The 20,037-nt window shown below is 43.3% G+C and overlaps 1 protein-coding gene across 2 annotated transcripts in view; it reads left to right on the forward strand.

The window, feature by feature from the left end:
* fam120a (family with sequence similarity 120 member A) overlaps window positions 1-20,037 on the forward strand; it is a 97,016-nt gene that overhangs the window by 24,225 nt on the left and 52,754 nt on the right. For both annotated transcript variants that reach the window (XM_090242157.1, XM_090242158.1), the window contains exons 8-10: window positions 9,068-9,191; window positions 12,358-12,573; window positions 16,036-16,207. In XM_090242157.1, coding sequence (XP_090098283.1) covers window positions 9,068-9,191; window positions 12,358-12,573; window positions 16,036-16,207 — 512 coding nt within the window. The remainder of the gene's footprint in view (window positions 1-9,067; window positions 9,192-12,357; window positions 12,574-16,035; window positions 16,208-20,037) is intronic.

Here is a 20,037-nt window from a genome sequence, read left to right on the forward strand (position 1 = left end):
TCGATGAATTGATAGTGACAAATCCAACTCCTGTTTAGTTGAGTTAATTCACTTTATAATAAGGCTTGTTTCAACGTGCTCCTGTCTGATATCTTAGCACCATGTTTATCTAGCCAGCTAGCTAGCAATGTAGCTAAACATATGTCAATGTTACCTGTTAGAAAATATTACAATAACTAACCCGTTCATCTGTGGTGTTATCTAGGTGTATTCGCTACTATGCTAGCTAGCTGGCTAGATAAACATGGTGCTAAGATATGATAGGAGCTAATAGCCAATGTAGCTAGCTAACGTTAGCTAACGTTATCATTTTGACCATGCACCATTTTTCGGCAATGAGCCATCTGACTCGCAGTCCAATGTTAGCTATTTACTGGCGTGTTGATCTGACCATCTGCAATTGTATCCATAAATTGGCAGTTGATAGTCGTATTAGATGATTGTCGTAATCGGGAAAGAAGAAAGTGTTTTTTAAAAGGCCTAAATGAAGGTTGGGCAATATGTTTAGCTACCTAAGAGGGCCATCTTCCTGAATGTTTATGGACCAAGACAGCTGTAGATCAGCGTATGTGCATTCTCACTTCTCAAACTATTGGCAGATTTGAGTCATTCAGACACAACGGCGTTTTCATGTTTTTCCTCCTACGCTCGCTCTACTTGTTAGATATTATGCACATTTATGGCTTGGTAGCAAATGTCATCGCCATTGAGCTAGTAGCAGTAAACTGCAGCAAGTGATATGAGCAGAGGAGGGAGATGTGAAGGGGAGCGGAGTTATAGCCTTGCTCTATCCTATCGTAGCAGTAGGATCAAGGCACAACCCACCCATTGCTTGACAGATGTCTTAACTAACTGGGGCTCCCGAGTGGCGCAGTGGTCTAAGGCACAGCGTTTCAGTGCAAGAGGCGTCACTACAGTCCCTGGTTCGAATACAGGCTGAATCACATCCGGTCGTGATTGGGAGTCCCATGGGGAGGCACACACATGGCCCAGCGTCGTCCGTATTTGGCCGGGGTAGGCTGTCATTGTAAATAAGAATTTGTTCTTAACTGACTTGCCTAGTTAAATAAAGGTTAAAAATAAATAAATAAAATAAAAATTAATCAATAATGGTTTCATGGGCTCCTTACCAATTGTGCTATTTTGTGTTTATTCCGTGTTATTTTTCTAAACTTATTTTATACATAATGTTTCTGCCTCTGTCTCTTATGACCGAAAAGAGCTACTGGATGTCAGGACAGAGATTTGTTCAGTTCTAAGGGAGTAAGAGTTTTTCTTTAACGAGTCGGACGCAAATGATTTACTCAAGTTACCTGACAAGGCCCAAATCCCCATAATTCGCGTGATGAGTAGACGCAGATACAGGGGATGCAGGTCCGGGTGCCTTGTGAGAATTCTTCAGCTAGTGGGTAACCCGCCTCTCCATCTGTCTTATAGGCCAACGTGCAATCACTGGAGAATAAACTGGATGAGCTCCAATCAAGACGATCCTACCAACTGGGCATCAATAACTGTAATATCTTATGTTTCACTGAGTCGTGGCTGAATGACAACATCATACAGCTGGCTCTGTGGTGGTCATGCGCGAAATCAAATATTAACGAAGTCTCTTGGTTTTGCTTGCTTGAGGTAGAGTTTTTCATGATAAGCTGTAGACCACACTATTAACCCAGAGAGTTGTAATCTATATTTTTCGTAGCTGTCTATTAATGACCACAAACCGATGCTGGCACTAAGACCACACTCAACAGCCTGAAAAGGCCATAAGCAAACAAGAAAATGCTCATCCACCCTAGTGACCAGGGACTTTAATGCAGGGAAACATAAATCCGTTTGACCTCATCTCTACCAGCATGTTACATGTGCAACAAGAGGAGGAAAAAGAACTCTAGACCACCTTTACACACAGATGCATACAAAGCTCTCCCTCACCCTCCATTTGGCAAATCTGACCATAATTCTATCCTCCTGATTACTGCTTACAAGCAAAAACTAGAGCAGGAAGTACCAGCATGGGGGCCCCTCGGGTGCATGCTTAGATATCTCCTATACTCCCTGTTCACCCATGACTGCATGGCCAAGCACTACTCCAACAACAGTGGTAGGCTTGATCACTGACAACGATGAGACAGCCTATAGGGAGGAGATCAGAGACCTGGAAGTGTAGTTCCAAGACAAAAATATCTCCCTCAACGTGATCAAGACAAAGGAGATGATTGTGGACGACGTGAGGATAAGCACGTCCCCATTCTCATCGACAGGGCTGTAGTGGAGCAGCTTGAGAGCTTCAAGTTCCTTGGTGTCCATATCACCAACAAACTATCATTGTCCAAACACACCAAGACAGTCGTGAAGAGGGCACAACAACACCTATTCCCCTTCAGGAGACTGAAAAGATTTGGCATGGGTCCTCAGATCCTCAAAAGGTTCTACAGCTGCACCATCGAGAACATGGTCGCATCACCGCCTGGTATGGCAACTGCTCAGCCTCCAACTGCAAGGCACTACAGAGGCTAATGCGTACTTCCTGCCATCCAGGACCTCTATACCAGGCGGTGTCAGAGGCAGGCCCTAAAAATTGCCAATGATTCAGCCACTCTAGTCTGTTCTCTCTGCTACCGCACGGCAAGCGGTACCGGAGTGCCATGTCTAGGTCCATAAGACTACTGAACATCCAATCAAATAACTACCGAGACTATCTGCCTTTTTTTTACACTGCTGCTACCCCCTGTATATAGCCTCCACATTGACTCTGTACCGGTACCCCCTGTATATAGTCTCCACATTGACTCTGTACCAGTACCCCCTGTATATAGCCTCCACATTGACTCTGTACCGGTACCCCCTGTATATAGCCTCCACATTGACTCTGTACCGGTACCCCCTGTATATAGTCTCCACATTGACTCTGTACCGGTACCCCCTGTATATAGCCTCCACATTGACTCTGTACCGGTACCCCCTGTATATAATCAAATCAAATCAAATTTATTTATATAGCCCTTCGTACATCAGCTGATATCTCAAAGTGCTGTACAGAAACCCAGCCTAAAACCCCAAACAGCAAGCAATGCAGGTGTAGAAGCACGGTGGCTAGGAAAAACTCCCTAGAAAGGCCAAAACCTAGGAAGAAACCTAGAGAGGAACCAGGCTATGTGGGGTGGCCAGTCCTCTTCTGGCTGTGCCGGGTGGAGATTATAACAGAACATGGCCAAGATGTTCAAATGTTCATAAATGACCAGCATGGTCGAATAATAATAAGGCAGAACAGTTGAAACTGGAGCAGCAGCACAGCCAGGTGGACTGGGGACAGCAAGGAGTCATCATGTCAGGTAGTCCTGGGGCATGGTCCTAGGGCTCAGGTCCTCCGAGAGAGAGAAAGAGAGAAGGAGAGAATTAGAGAACGCACACTTAGATTCACACAGGACACCGAATAGGACAGGAGAAGTACTCCAGATATAACAAACTGACCCTAGCCCCCCGACACATAAACTACTGCAGCCTCCACATTGACTCTGTACCGGTACCCCCTGTATATAGCCTCCACATTGACTCTGTACCGGTACCCCCTGTATATAGTCTCCACATTGACTCTGTACCGGTACCCCCTGTATATAGCCTCCACATTGACTCTGTACCGGTACCCCCTGTATATAATCAAATCAAATCAAATTTATTTATGTAGCCTTTCGTACATCAGCTGATATCTCAAAGTGCTGTACAGAAACCCAGCCTAAAACCCCAAACAGCAAGCAATGCAGGTGTAGAAGCATGGTGGCTAGGAAAAACTCCCTAGAAAGGCCATAACCTAGGAAGAAACCTAGAGAGGAACCAGGCTATGTGGGGTGGCCAGTCCTCTTCTGGCTGTGCCGGGTGGAGATTATAACAGAACATGGCCAAGATGTTCAAATGTTCATAAATGACCAGCATGGTCGAATAATAATAAGGCAGAACAGTTGAAACTGGAGCAGCAGCACAGCCAGGTGGACTGGGGACAGCAAGGAGTCATCATGTCAGGTAGTCCTGGGGCATGGTCCTAGGGCTCAGGTCCTCCGAGAGAGAGAAAAAGAGAAGGAGAGAATTAGAGAACGCACACTTAGATTCACACAGGACACCGAATAGGACAGGAGAAGTACTCCAGATATAACAAACTGACCCTAGCCCCCGACACATAAACTACTGCAGCCTCCACATTGACTCTGTACCGGTACCCCCTGTATATAGCCTCCACATTGACTCTGTACCGGTACCCCCTGTATATAACCTCCACATTGACTCTGTACCGGTACCCCCTGTATATAGCCTCCGCATTGACTCTGTACCAGTACCCCCTGTATACTTTGGTTTATTTATAATTTTCTTAACTCTTATTTTTTCTTAACCATGTTGTTGGTTAAGAGCTTGTAAGTAAGCATTTCACTGTAAGATTTTATTAGAAATAGCCTAATCGCCAAATAGCCAAATAGCCTATAATAATGGAGTTGGTTCGAATTCCATCCTTGCAGCTGAAAAAAATACATTTTCATTTCCTAAAAATACTAATTTCATAATCCTAAAAATACTAATTTCATAATCCTAATACATAATAATTTCGTAATCCGCGATCACAAATGTCATGACGTTACGTTGAATCATTTGCATTGAATAGATGTTTTATATTTTGAAACTAACAGCAGTGCTGTTTCAATGCCGCTACGTGAATGTTGTTGATCAGTAGGTTATTGTCGGTCCCAAATGGGCCTGATGGCTGTGTTGTAAATTCTGTTATGAATGTATTGTAATGTTTTAAAATTGTATAATTGCTTTAATTTTGCTGGACCCCTTGGCAGGAACTAATGGGGATCCATAATAAACTCCAGGAAGAGTAGCTGCTGCCTTGGCAGGAACTAATGGGGATCCATAATAAACCCCAGGAAGAGTAGCTGCTGCCTTGGCAGGAACTAATGGGGATCCATAATAAACCCCAGGAAGAGTAGCTGCTGCCTTGGCAGGAACTAATGGGGATCCATAATAAACCCCAGGAAGAGTAGCTGCTGCCTTGGCAGGAACTAATGGGGATCCATAATAAACCCCAGGAAGAGTAGCTGCTGCCTTGACAGGAACTAATGGGGATCCATAATAAACCCCAGGAAGAGTAGCTGCTGCCTTGGCAGGAACTAATGGGGATCCATAATAAACCCCAGGAAGAGTAGCTGCTGCCTTGGCAGGAACTAATGGGGATCCATAATAAACCCCAGGAAGAGTAGCTGCTGCCTTGGCAGGAACTAATGGGGATCCATAATAAACCCCAGGAAGAGTAGCTGCTGCCTTGGCAGGAACTAATGGGGGTCCATAATAAACCCCAGGAAGACTAGCTGCTGCCTTGGCAGGAACTAATGGGGATCCATAATAAACCTCAGGAAGAGTAGCTGCTGCCTTGGCAGGAACTAATGGGGATCCATAATAAACCCCAGGAAGACTAGCTGCTGCCTTGGCAGGAACTAATGGGGATCCATAATAAACCCCAGGAAGACTAGCTGCTGCCTTGGCAGGAACTAATGGGGATCCATAATAAACCCCAGGAAGAGTAGCTGCTGCCTTGGCAGGAACTAATGGGGATCCATAATAAACCCCAGGAAGAGTATCTGCTGCCTTGGTAGGAACTAATGGGGATCCATAATAAACCCCAGGAAGAGTAGCTGCTGCCTTGGCAGGAACTAATGGGGATCCATAATAAACCCCAGGAAGACTAGCTGCTGCCTTGGCAGGAACTAATGGGGATCCATAATAAACCCCAGGAAGAGTAGCTGCTGCCTTGGCAGGAACTAATGGGGATCCATAATAAACCCCAGGAAGAGTATCTGCTGCCTTGGTAGGAACTAATGGGGATCCATAATAAACCCCAGGAAGAGTAGCTGCTGCCTTGGCAGGAACTAATGGGGATCCATAATAAACCCCAGGAAGAGTAGCTGCTGCCTTGGCAGGAACTAATGGGGATCCATAATAAACCCCAGGAAGAGTATCTGCTGCCTTGGTAGGAACTAATGGGGATCCATAATAAACCCCAGGAAGAGTATCTGCTGCCTTGGCAGGAACTAATGGGGATCCATAATAAACCCCAGGAAGAGTAGCTGCTGCCTTGGCAGGAACTAATGGGGATCCATAATAAACCCCAGGAAGAGTAGCTGCTGCCTTGGCAGGAACTAATGGGGATCCATAATAAACCCCAGGAAGAGTAGCTGCTGCCTTGGCAGGAACTAATGGGGATCCATAATAAACCCCAGGAAGAGTAGCTGCTGCCTTGGCAGGAACTAATGGGGATCCATAATAAACCCCAGGAAGACTAGTTGCTGCTTGGCAGGAACTAATGGGGATCCATAATAAACCACAGGAAGAGTAGCTGCTGCCTTGGCAGGAACTAATGGGGATCCATAATAAACCCCAGGAAGAGTAGTTGCTGCTTGGCAGGAACTAATGGGGATCCATAATAAACCCCTGGAAGAGTAGCTGCTGCCTTGGCAGGAACTAATGGGGATCCTTAATAAACCCCAGGAAGAGTAGTTGCTGCTTGGCAGGAACTAATGGGGATCCATAATAAACCCCAGGAAGAGTAGCTGCTGTCTTGGCAGGAACTAATAGGGATCCATAATAAACCCCAGGAAGAGTAGCTGCTGCCTTGACAGGAACTAATGGGGATCCATAATAAACCCCAGGAAGAGTAGCTGCTGCCTTGGTAGGAACTAATAGGGATCCATAATAAACCCCAGGAAGAGTAGTAATCACCTGACCGCAACCCAATTGAGATGGTTTGGGATGAGTTGGACCGCAGAGGGAAGGAAAAGCAGCCAACAAGTGTTCAGCACATGTGGGAACTCCTTCAAGACGGTTGGAAAAGCATTCCAGGTGAAGCTGGTTGAGAGAATGCCAAGAGTCTGCAAAGCTGTCATGAAGGCAACGGGTGGCTACTTTGAAAATATATTTTGATTCGTTTAATATATTTTTGGTTACTCCATGATTCCATAGTTTTGATGTCTTCACTATTATTTTACAATGTAGAAAATAGTAAATACTAAGAAAAACCCTTGAATGAGTAGGTGTGTCCAAACCTTTAATCATCAGAGGTGGAGGTTCAGGTTAGGTTGCACATTTTGGGGAATATTCAGAGGTGGAAAAGTTCCATGGGAATTAATGGGAATATATGGGAATTAACAGGAATATAGTAGAATTAACAGGAATATAGTAGAATTAACGGGAATATAGTAGAATTAACGGGAATATAGTAGAATTACGGGAATATAGTAGAATTAACAGGAATATAGTAGAATTAACGGGAATATAGTAGAATTAACAGGAATATAGTAGAATTAACAGGAATATAGTAGAATTAACAGGAAATAATATTAATCCATTTAAATGTAGATGTTTTTTGTATTGGATATATGGAGACGGAAACATAAACCTTTTACCTTATCATAAGTAGACATAATTGCAAATGATTAAATTCTTCCAATAGAAACAATAATAAAAACATTTAGTTAGGAATTGAACTTTAATTAAATGAGTTGACTCATTTAAAAAAAATCATGGGATGATTTCACTGAACAACAAAAGAAAGGATCCCCAATGATCCATCGCATCTCCCAAAAATGTTTTCAACATACATCTGTAAAATGATAGTCTAGGAACTAAAGCTTTGGTTGTCTTCCTCTCAGGCTTCCGTGTCTTCTCCCTGGACCTGCTCAATGTCCACCTCTTGAACATCAGACTCTGAGGCTTCCATGTCTTCTCCCTGGACCTCCTCAATGTCCACCTCTTGAATATCAGACTCTGAGGCCTCATCTTCATTGTCACTTTCCAACCTTGTTGAGGATGGCTCGTTGTCAGGCTCAATAAGCCTCAAATTTGCCCGGATGGCCAATTTTTCAAGTGAATTAACACTCAGTTAGCAGGCTCAAGCAAGCTAAAACCCACATGGTAGCAAAAACTAACTAGCAGGAATTGTTAACAAGTTAGAAATGATTTAAACACACTTTGCTGTAGGCTTAGGCTACTATTTACTAGTTAACAAAAAATCATGTATGTCATATAAAATATATTGACCCCACCCAGTATTGTAATCAAAACTCACCAGAAAGCATGTAGCCCTTGGCTCAGACAGTATAGTAGTGTGGACTCAATAGCATCTCATTAGTGTGCCAGATCTTGATAATCAGCTGTACATGTGATGGAAGAATGCACTGTGCATGCAGAGGGTTACAATTCCATTGAATTGAGGATAGTTTAACCAAAATATGCCACAAGACCTAGAATTGCCTTATGTGTATCCCACAAAAAAAGGTTCACTGTTATAAGCTAACTTTTTTAAAAAATAATTCAAGCAAAATTCCCAGACTTCCCATGGGAAAGTTTCAGGAAAAATGCAGGAAATTTACCGGAACGTTTCCGACCCTTTGCAACTCTCGGAACCAGAAGAATAATCATCAGGATGTCATGATCCATTTCTTCCATCGGAGTCATTTGCATTCAGATCTCGTAGCAACGCTAACGCAGCATGTGCATCCATTGGTCTTGATCTTCTTGCCATTTATACATGAAGCAGGCTCCCTTGGTGTACTCCCAGTCGGCCAGAGTAGACTGATTTTTAAACTGGATCTGGTGGACTGATACACACCATCGAGATTACAATGAATCAATACAATAGAATGACCCTGTTCTTCATTCACAATTGGTGATTACATCATTATGCATCGTTCACTTCCTCTCATCAACCTACCCATTCTCTTCTTCTATGTATCATTCACTTCCTCTAACTCATCAACTCACCCGTTCTCTTCTTTTCTCCCCAGCATACTTTTCATCTGTTGTGTGAAATTATTTTCGGTTTAGTTTCAGTTTCGAGGCAAACATTGGGGACATTATCAACCCTACAAATGTCCAAGTCAATACGGTTCCATTACAATATCCTGTCAGACTTCCAACTGCCATGTCAGCATCATTATTTTACATACTACATTACTCAGTCAAGTCAAAACTGTTACAATACATTATCCTAATACATGATCATACTCTTATCCTCTTGTTCCTGTAGTCATGTAAGTGACCATAAAGGAGGATGGGACAGACCATCGGAGAGCACAGCAGAGGGGGAACTGGGAGGATGGGACAAACCATCAGAGAGCACAGCAGAGGGGGAGCTGGGAGACCAAACCAAGGTATGGTTCAGCACAGAGTGTGAAATCTTACATCATAACATGATGTTTACAATGAACAACGTTAGTTCTATATATAGTGGAATGCCTGGAGATCCCATGTACAGCTGTTTACAATGCCTTCAGAAAGTATTCAGACCCCTTCACTTTTTCCACATTTTGTTACGTTACAGATTCAATTAAATTACATAAAAAAAAATCCTCATCTACACAATACCCCATAATGACAAAGTGAAAACATGTTTTTAGACATTTTTGTAAATGTATTAAAAATAAAAAACAGATACCTTATTTACATAAGTATTCAGATCCTTTGCTATGAGACTTGAAATTGAGCTCAGGTGCATCCTGTTTCCATTGATCATCCTTAATGTTTCTACAACTTGATTGGACATGATTTGGAAAGGCACACACCTGTCTATATATGGTCCAACAGTTGACAGTGCATGTCAGAGCAAAAACGAAGCCATGGGGTCGAAGGAATTGTCCGTAGAGCTCCTAGACAGGATTGTGTCGAGGCACAGCCCTAGGGAAGGGTACCAAAAACTGAATGCAGCATTGAGGGTCCCCAAGAACACAGTGGCCTCCATTCTTAAATTGAAGAAGTTTAGAACCACCAAGACTCTTCGTAGAGCTGGCCGCCCTGAAAAACTGAGCAATCAGGGGAGAAGGTGCTTGGTCATGGTGGCTCTAGAGTTCATCTGAAGAACCTTCCCGGAAGGACAACCATTTCTGCAGCACTCCACCAATCAGGCCTTTATGGTAGAGTGGCCAGACGGAAGCCACTTCTCAGTTAAAGGCACATGACAGCCTGCTTGGAGTTTGCCGAAGGGCACCTAAAGGACTCTCGGACCATGAGAAACAAGATTATCCAGTCTGATGAACCCAATATTGAACTTTGGTCTGAATGCCAAGCGTCACGTCTAGAGGAAACCAGACCACTCACCTGGCCAATACCATCCCTATAAGGTGAAGCATGGTGGTGGCAGCATCATGCTGTGGGGGTGTTTTTCAGCAGCAGGGACTGTGAGACTAGTCAGGATTGAGGGAAAATTGAACGGCGCAAAGTACAGAGAAATCCTTGATGAAAACCTGCACCATAGCGCTCAGGATCTCAGACTGGGGTGAAGGTTCACCTTCCAACAGGACAACGATCCTAAGCACACTGCCAAGACAACGTAGAAGTGGCTTCGGGAGAAGTCTCCGAATGTCGTTGAGTGGCCCAGCCAGAGCCCGGACTTGAACCCGATCAAACATCTCTGTAGAGACCTGAAAATAGCTGTGCAGCAACACTCTCCATCCAAATCAAATGTATTTATATAGCCCTTCTTATATCAGTTGATATATCAAAGTGCTGTACAGAACCCTAGCCTAAAACCTCAAACAGCAAGCAATGCAGGTGTAGAAGCACGGTGGCTAGGAAAAACTCCCTAGGAAGGACAAAACCTCGGAAGAAACCTGGAGAGGAACCAGGCTATGAGTGGTGGCCAGTCCTCTTCTGGCTGTGCCGGGTGGAGATTATAACAGAACATGGCCAAGATGTTCAAATGTTCATAAATGACCAGCAGGGTCAAATAATAGTAATCACAGTGAACAGGTCAGGGTTCCATAGCCGCAGACAGAACAGGTGAAACTGGAGCAGCAGCACGGCCAGGTGGACTGGGGACAACAAGGAGTCCTCATGCCAGGTAGTCCTGAGGCAAGGTCCTAGGGCTCAGGTCCTCAGAGAGAGAGAGAGAGAGAAAGAAAGAAAGAGAGAGAATTAGAGAGAGCATACTTAAATTCACACAGGACACTGAATAGGACAGGAGAAGTACTCCAGATATAACAAACAGACCCGAGTCCCCCGACACATAAACTACTGCAGCATAAATAATGGAGGCTGAGACAGGAGGGGTCAGGAGACACTATGGCCCCATCCGATGATACCCCCGGACAGGACCAAACAGGCAGGATATAACCCCACCCACTTTGCCAAAGCACAGTACCCGCACCACGAGAGGGATATCTTCAACCACCAACTTACCATCCTGAGACAAGGCCGAGTATAGCCCACAAAAATCTCTGCCAAGGGGGGGTGCCAACCCAGACAGGAAGGGACTGCATGCAAGAGCCCTAGTAAGCCAGTGACTCAGCCCCTGTAATAGGGTTAGAGGCAGAGAATCCCAGTGGAAAGAGGGGAACCGGCCAGGCAGAGACAGCAAGGGCGGTTCGTTGCTCCAGAGCCTTTCCGTTCACCTTCACACTCCTGGGCCAGACTACACTCATTCATATTACCCACTGAAGAGATGAGTCTTCAGTAAAGACTTGAAGGTTGAGACCGAGTTTGCGTCTCTTACATGGGTAGGCAGACCGTTCCATAAAAATGGAGCTCTATAGGAGAAAGCCCTGCCTCCAGCTGTTTGCTTAGAAATTCTAGGGACAATTAGGAAGCCTGCGTCTTGTGACCGTAGCGCACAACCTGACAGCTTGAGGATCTGCATAGAAGAATGGTAGAAACTACCCAACTACAAGTGTGCCAAGCTTATAGCGTCATATCCAAGAAGACTCGAGGCTGTAATCGTTGCTAAAGTGCTTCAACAAAGTACTGAGTAAAGGGTCTGAATACTTAAATGTGATATTTCAGTTGGGGTTTTTTTTTTGCAAAAAAAAGGAAAACCTTTTTTGCTTTGTCATTATGGGGTATTGTGTGTAGATTGAGGTAATTATTTTTTAAAAGCATTTTAGAATAAATAAGATAACAACATGTGGAAAAAGCGAAGGTGTCGGGATACTTCCCGAATGCTCTGCACTGCATATATGGTAGAGACAGGATTTGGACTGTTGCTGTTTCTGAATAAACATATTTTCATAACTATTGAATGAAATAATGCTTTTATGGCTGAACACCCTATTATTTGTGTCTGATTATAATGCCACTGACGTATTGTGGGGTATTGTGGGTAGGCCAGTGATACAAACTCCCAATTTAATACATTTCAAATTCCAAGCTGGAACACAACAAAATATGAATATTCAGTTAATTTTCTGTTTGCTTCCGTCACCCTGAAGGTTCTGAGATGTGATGATTAGCAGGCAGCCAACTGTAGAAAACCATTTCAAGTCGGTGAAACAGCGTTATCTGAACTTTGCCAATGAGAACCCTGACAGCCCTCTTCTCCCCTCTCAGGCTAACCCAACGGTGACCTCTCCTGTGGCTCAGGGGTTAGAGGTCATCGGTCATCTGAATGCCCAGATCCCGTCTTTGCTGTCAATGCCGACCAGGAACCACATGGACATCACTACCCCTCCACTCCCCATGGTGGCTCCAGAGGTCCTCAGAGTGGCCCAACACAGACACAAGAAGGGCCTGATGTACCCCTACATCTACCACATCCTTACCAAGGTACCCCTACACCTACCACATCCTTACTGAGGTACCCCTACATCTACCACATCCTTACCAAGGTACCACTACACCTACCACATCCTTACCGAGGTACCCCTACACACCACACGTACCACAATCCTTACCAAGGTAACCCCTATATCTACCACATCCTTACCAAGGTACCCCTACATCTACCACATCCTTACCAAGGTACCCCTACACACTACACCTACCACAATCTTTACCAAGGTACTCCTACACCTACCACATCCTTACTGAGGTACCCCTACACCTACCACATCCTTACCGAGGTACCCCTACACCTACCACATCCTTACCGAGGTACCCCTACATCTACCACATCCTTACCAAGGTACCCCTACATCTACCACATCCTTACCAAGGTACCCCTACATCTACCACAGCCTTACCAAGGTACACCTACCACATCCTTACCAAGGTACCCCTGCATCTACCACAGCCTTACCAAGGTACCCCTACATCTACCACAGCCTTACCAAGGTACACCTACCACATCCTTACCAAGGTACCCCTGCATCTACCACAGCCTTACCAAGGTACACCTACCACATCCTTACCAAGGTACACCTACACCTACCACATCCTTACCAAGGTACCCCTACATCTACCACATCCTTACCAAGGTACCCCTACATCTACCACATCCTTACCAAGGTACCCCTACATCTACCACAGCCTTACCAAGGTACACCTACCACATCCTTACCAAGGTACCCCTACATCTACCACACCCTTACCAAGGTACACCTACACCTACCACATCCTTACCAAGGTACACCTACACCTACCACATCCTTACCGAGGTACCCCTACATCTACCACATCCTTACCAAGGTACCCCTACATCTACCACATCCTTACCAAGGTACCCCTACATCTACCACACCCTTACCAAGGTACACCTACCACATCCATACCAAGGTACACCTACCACATCCATACCAAGGTACACCTACCACACCCTTACCAAGGTACACCTATATCTACCACATCCTTACCAAGGTACCCCTACATCTACCACATCCTTACCAAGGTACCCCTACACACTACACCTACCACAATCTTTACCAAGGTACTCCTACACCTACCACATCCTTACTGAGGTACCCCTACACCTACCACATCCTTACTGAGGTACCCCTACACCTACCACATCCTTACCGAGGTACCCCTACACCTACCACATCCTTACCGAGGTACCCCTACACCTACCACATCCTTACCAAGGTACCCCTACATCTACCACATCCTTACCAAGGTACACCTACCACACCCATACCAAGGTACACCTACCACACCCTTACCAAGGTACACCTACACCTACCACATCCTTACCAAGGTACACCTACTACATCCTTACCAAGGTACACCTACACCTACCACATCCTTACCAAGGTACCCCTACATCTACCACATCCTTACCAAGGTACCCCTACATCTACCACATCCTTACCAAGGTACACCTACCACATCCATACCAAGGTACACCTACCACATCCATACCAAGGTACACCTACCACACCCTTACCAAGGTACACCTACACCTACCACAGCCTTACCAAGGTACCCCTACATCTACCACATCCTTACCAAGGTACCCCTACATCTACCACATCCTTACCAAGGTACACCTACCACACCCTTACCAAGGTACACCTACACCTACCACATCCTTACCAAGGTACCCCTACCACACCCTTACAGAGGTACCCCTACATCTACCACATCCTTACCAAGGTACAACTACCACATCCTTACCTAGGTACCCCTACACCTACCACATCTTTACCGAGGTACCCCTGCACCTACCACACCCTTACCGAGGTACCCCTACACCTACCACATCCGTACCGAGGTACCACTACACCTACCACATCCGTACCGAGGTACCACTACACCTACCACATCCTTACCAAGGTTCCCCTACCACATCCTTACTGAGGTACCCCTACCCCTACCACATCTTTACCGAGGTAAACCCTACACCTACCACATCTTTACCGAGGTACCCCTACCACATCCTTACCGAGGTACACCTACCACATCCTTACCGAGGTACCCCTACATCTACCACATCCTTACTAAGGTACCCCTACATCTACCACATCCTTACCAAGGTACCCCTACATCTACCACATCCTTACCAAGGTACACCTACCACACCCTTACCAAGGTACCCCTACATCTACCACATCCTTACCAAGGTACCCCTACCACACCCTTACAGAGGTACCCCTACATCTACCACATCTTTACCAAGGTACACCTACCACATCCTTACCTAGGTACCCCTACACCTACCACATCCTTACCGAGGTACCACTACACCTACCACATCCTTACCGAGGTACCCCTACACCTACCACATCCGTACCGGGGTACCCCTACACCTACCACATCCGTACCGAGGTACCACTACACCTACCACATCTTTACCGAGGTACCCCTACCACATCCTTACTGAGGTACCCCTACACCTACCACATCCTTACTGAGGTACCACTACACCTACCACATCTTTACTGAGGTAAACCCTACACCTACCACATCCTTACCGAGGTACCCCTACACCTACCACACCCTTACCGAGGTACCCCTACACCTACCACATCCTTACCAAGGTACCCCTACATCTACCACATCCTTACCAAGGTACCCCTACATCTACCACATCCTTACCGAGGTACCCCTACACCTACCACATCCTTACCGAGGTACACCTACCACATCCTTACTGAGGTACACCTACCACATCCTTACATCTACTACAACCTATACTACCGTTCAAAAGTTTGGGTCACTTAGAAATATATAATTTTGTCAATTTAAAATATCATCACATTGATCAGAAATACAGTGTAGACATTGTTAATGTTGTAAATGACTATCGTAGCTGGAAACAGCTGATTTCTTATGTACGCCTATGTAGATATTACAGAGGCCCATTATCAGCAACCATCACTCCTGTGTTCCAATGGTACGTTGTGTTAGCTAATGCAAGTTTATCATTTTAAAAGGCTAATTGATCATTAGAAAACCCTTTTGCAATTGTTAGCACAGCTGAAAACTGTTGTTGTCATTAAAAAAGCAATAAAACTGTCTGCCTTTAGCCTAGCTGAGTATCTGGAGCATCAGCATTTGTGGGTTTGATTACAGGCTCAAAATGGCCAGAAACAAAGATCTTTCTTCTGAAACCTATATCTACCTAAGGTACCCCTAGAATATGTCTCATGGTCTGACAAACATCGCTGTAGCTCTGCCACCTTGCCCCGCAGGTGCGGAAGGGCGGATGTCGTGGATTGAGAGACAGCCCATGCAAAATAACCGATATCTCTAGCTTAAATAGTTGGATTTTTTTTATTATGCTTAATTTGATTTATGCGGGACATCGACTCTAGGTTGTTGTTTTTTTAAGAGTGTGTGTTGTGTTTTCAGGGAGAGATAAAGCTGTCCGTCACCATAGAGGATGAGGCCAACCAGGAGCTCCCGTCAGCAGTGCAGCTGTTCAGACCCATCCGACAGCATGTTTACGGGGTTCTCTTCAGCCTGGCTGAAGCCAAGAAGAAGGCTGAGAGACTAGCCATGAGGCGCAACCGTCTGCCTGAATGTAAGACACTGCTAACTAGCTATACTCTACAACTCGTTTAAGAAACTACTACCTTCCTATACTACTAATGTAGAAACTACTACCTTCCTAAATTACTAATGTAAGAAACTACTACCTACCTACCTATAATAATAATGTAAGAAATTACAACCTACCTACACTAATAATGTAGAAACTACAACCAACCTATAATAATAATGTAAGAAACTACAACCTACCTATAATAATAATGTAAGAAACTACAACCTACCTATAATAATAATGTAAGAAACTACTACCTTCCTATACTACTAATGTAGAAACTACTACCTTCCTAAATTACTAATGTAAGAAACTACAACCTACCTATAATAATAATGTAAGAAACTACTACCTTCCTATACTACTAATGTAGAAACTACTACCTTCCTATACTAATAATGTAGAAACTACAACCTACCTACATTACTAATGTAAGAAACTACAACCTACCTATACTAATAATGTAGAAACTACTACCAACCTATACTACTAATGTAAGAAACTACTACTAATGTAAGAAACTACTACCTACCTATACTAATAATGTAGAAACTACAACCTACCTACATTACTAATGTAAGAAACTACAACCTACCTATACTAATAATGTAGAAACTACTACCAACCTATACTAATAATGTAAGAAACTACTACCTACCTATAATAATAATGTAGAAACTACAACCTACCTACATTACTAATGTAAGAAACTACAACCTACCTATACTAATAATGTAGAAACTACTACCAACCTATAATAATAATGTAGAAACTACTACCAACCTATACTAATAATGTAGAAACTACTACCAACCTATACTAATAATGTAGAAACTACAACCTACCTACATTACTAATGTAAGAAACTACAACCTACCTATACTAATAATGTAGAAACTACTACCAACCTATACTAATAATGTAAGAAACTACTACCAACCTATACTAATAATGTAGAAACTACAACCTACCTACATTACTAATGTAAGAAACTACAACCTACCTATACTAATAATGTAGAAACTACTACCAACCTATACTAATAATGTAGAAACTACTACCAACCTATACTAATAATGTAGAAACTACAACCAACCTATACTAATAATGTAGAAACTACTACCAACCTATACTAATAATGTAGAAACTACAACCTACCTACATTACTAATGTAAGAAACTACTACCTACCTATACTAATAATGTAAGAAACTACTACCTACCTATACTAATAATGTAGAAACTACTACCAACCTATACTAATAATGTAGAAACTACTACCTACCTATACTAATAATGTAGAAACTACTACCAACCTATACTAATAATGTAGAAACTACTACCAACCTATACTAATAATGTAGAAACTACTACCAACCTATACTAATAATGTAGAAACTACTACCAACCTATACTAATAATGTAGAAACTACTACCAACCTATACTAATAATGTAGAAACTACTACCAACCTATACTAATAATGTAGAAACTACTACCAACCTATACTAATAATGTAGAAACTACTATCTACCTACAGTTGAAGTTGGAAGTTTACATACACTTAGGTTGGAGTCATTAAAACTTGTTTTTCAACCACTCCACAAATTTCTTGTTAACAAACTATAGTTTTGGCAAGTCGGTTAGGACATCTACTTTGTTCATGACACAAGTCATTTTCTCAACAATTGTTTACAGACAGATTATTTCACTTATAATTCACTATATCACAATTCCAGTGGGTCAGAAGTTTACATACACTAATTTAACTGTGCCTTTAAACAGCTTGGAAAATTCCAGAAAATGATGTCATGGCTTTAGAAGCTTCTGATAGGCTAATTGACATAATTTGAGTCAATTGGTGTACCTGTTGATGTATTTCAAGAACTACCTTCAAACTCAGTGCCTCTTTGCTTGACATCATGGGAAAATCAAAAGAAATCAGCCAAGAACTCAGAAAAATAATTGTAGACCTCCACAAGTCTGGTTCATCCTTGGGAGCAATTTCCAAAAACCTGAAGGTACCACGTTCATATGTACAAATAATAGTACGCAAGTATAAACACCATGGGACCACTCAATCGTCATTCCCCTCAGGAAGGAGACGCGTTCTGTCTCCTAGAGATGAACGTACTCTGGTACAAAAAGTGCAAATCAATTCCAGAACAACAAAGCATAGGACCTTGTGAAGATTCTGGAGGAAACAGGTACAGAAGTATCTATATCCATAGTAAAACGAGTCCTATATCGACATAACCTGAAAGGTTGTTTCCAAAACCGCCATAAAAAAGCCAGACCACGGTTTGCAACTACACATGGGGTGAGACTGTACTTTTTGGAGATATGTCCTCTGGTCTCATTAAACAAAAATAGAACTGTTTGGCCATACTGACCATCATTATGTTTGGCGGAAAATGGGGGAGGCAAGCCGAAGAACCCCATCCCAACCGTGAAGCACGGGGTGGCAGCATCATGATGTGGCGGTGCTTCGCTGCAGGAGGGGCTAGTGCATTTCACAAAATAGATGGCTTTATGAGGAAGTAAAATTATGTGGATATATTGAAGCAACATCTCAAAACATCAGTCAGGAAGTTAAAGCTTGGTCGCAAATGGGTCTTCCAAATGGACAATGACCCCAAGCATACTTCCAAAGTTTTGACAAAATGGCTTAAGGACAACAAAGTCAAGGTATTGGAGTGGTCATCACAAAGCCCTGACCTCAATCCTATAGAACATTTGTGGGCAGAACTGAAAAAGCGTGTGTGAGCAAGGAGGCCTACAAACCTGACTCAGTTACACCAGCTCTGTCTGGAGGAATGGGCCAAAATTCACCCAACTTATTGTGGGAAGCTTGTGGAAGGCTATCCGAAACGTTTGACCCAAGTTAAACAATTTAAAGGCAATGCTACCAAATACTAATTGAGTGTATGTAAACTTCTTACCCACTGGGAATGTGATGAAAGAAATAAAAGCTGAAATAAATCATTCTCTCTACTATTATCTCTTTACTATTATTCTGACATTTCATATTCTTAAAATAAAGTAAAATAAAGTGGTGATCCTTACTGACCGAAGATGGGGCATTGTTACTAGGATTAAATGTTGGGAATTGTGAAAAACTGATTTCGAACGTATTTGGCTAAGGTGTATGTAAACTTCTGCCTTCAACTGTACCTATACCATACTACTAATGTAATAGACTACTACCTACATTACTGTAATAAACTATTACCTACTTATGCCATACTACTAATGTTTGAAACTACTACCCAACTACGCTACGAATGTAAGAAACTACTAACTATTTTACTAATGTAAGAAACCACTGCCTACCTATACTACTAATGTAAGAAACTACTACCTACCTACCTACCTACCTACCTACCTACCTACCTACCTACCTACCTACCTACCTACCTATATTACTAATGTAAGAAACTGCTAACTATCTATGCTAATCATGTAGAAACTGCTAACTATCTATGCTAATCATGTAGAAACTACTAACTATCTATGCTAATCATGTAGAAACTACTAACTATCTATGCTAATCATGTAGAAACTACTAACTTCCTATACTACTAATGTAAGAAACTCTACTACCAGCTAGTCTTTATTAGCTAGTCTCTACTGACCAAGTCCTAGTAGAAGGCTGAGGGACTGGGACGCCACCGTCTGCCAAAGTGCTGGAGTCAGCCAGGTAGCCTGGAGGCCGACCAGCAACAGGTTCAAATCTGACAGGAAGGGTTTATGACATCAGTATCCTAGAGGTCATCTTTTGTTGTTGTGCCCTTGAGCAAAGCTCTTCATC

This window comes from Oncorhynchus mykiss, chromosome 7, assembly GCF_057628025.1.
Source record: "Oncorhynchus mykiss isolate SJ-2025 chromosome 7, ASM5762802v1, whole genome shotgun sequence".
Lineage (NCBI taxonomy): Eukaryota > Metazoa > Chordata > Actinopteri > Salmoniformes > Salmonidae > Oncorhynchus > Oncorhynchus mykiss.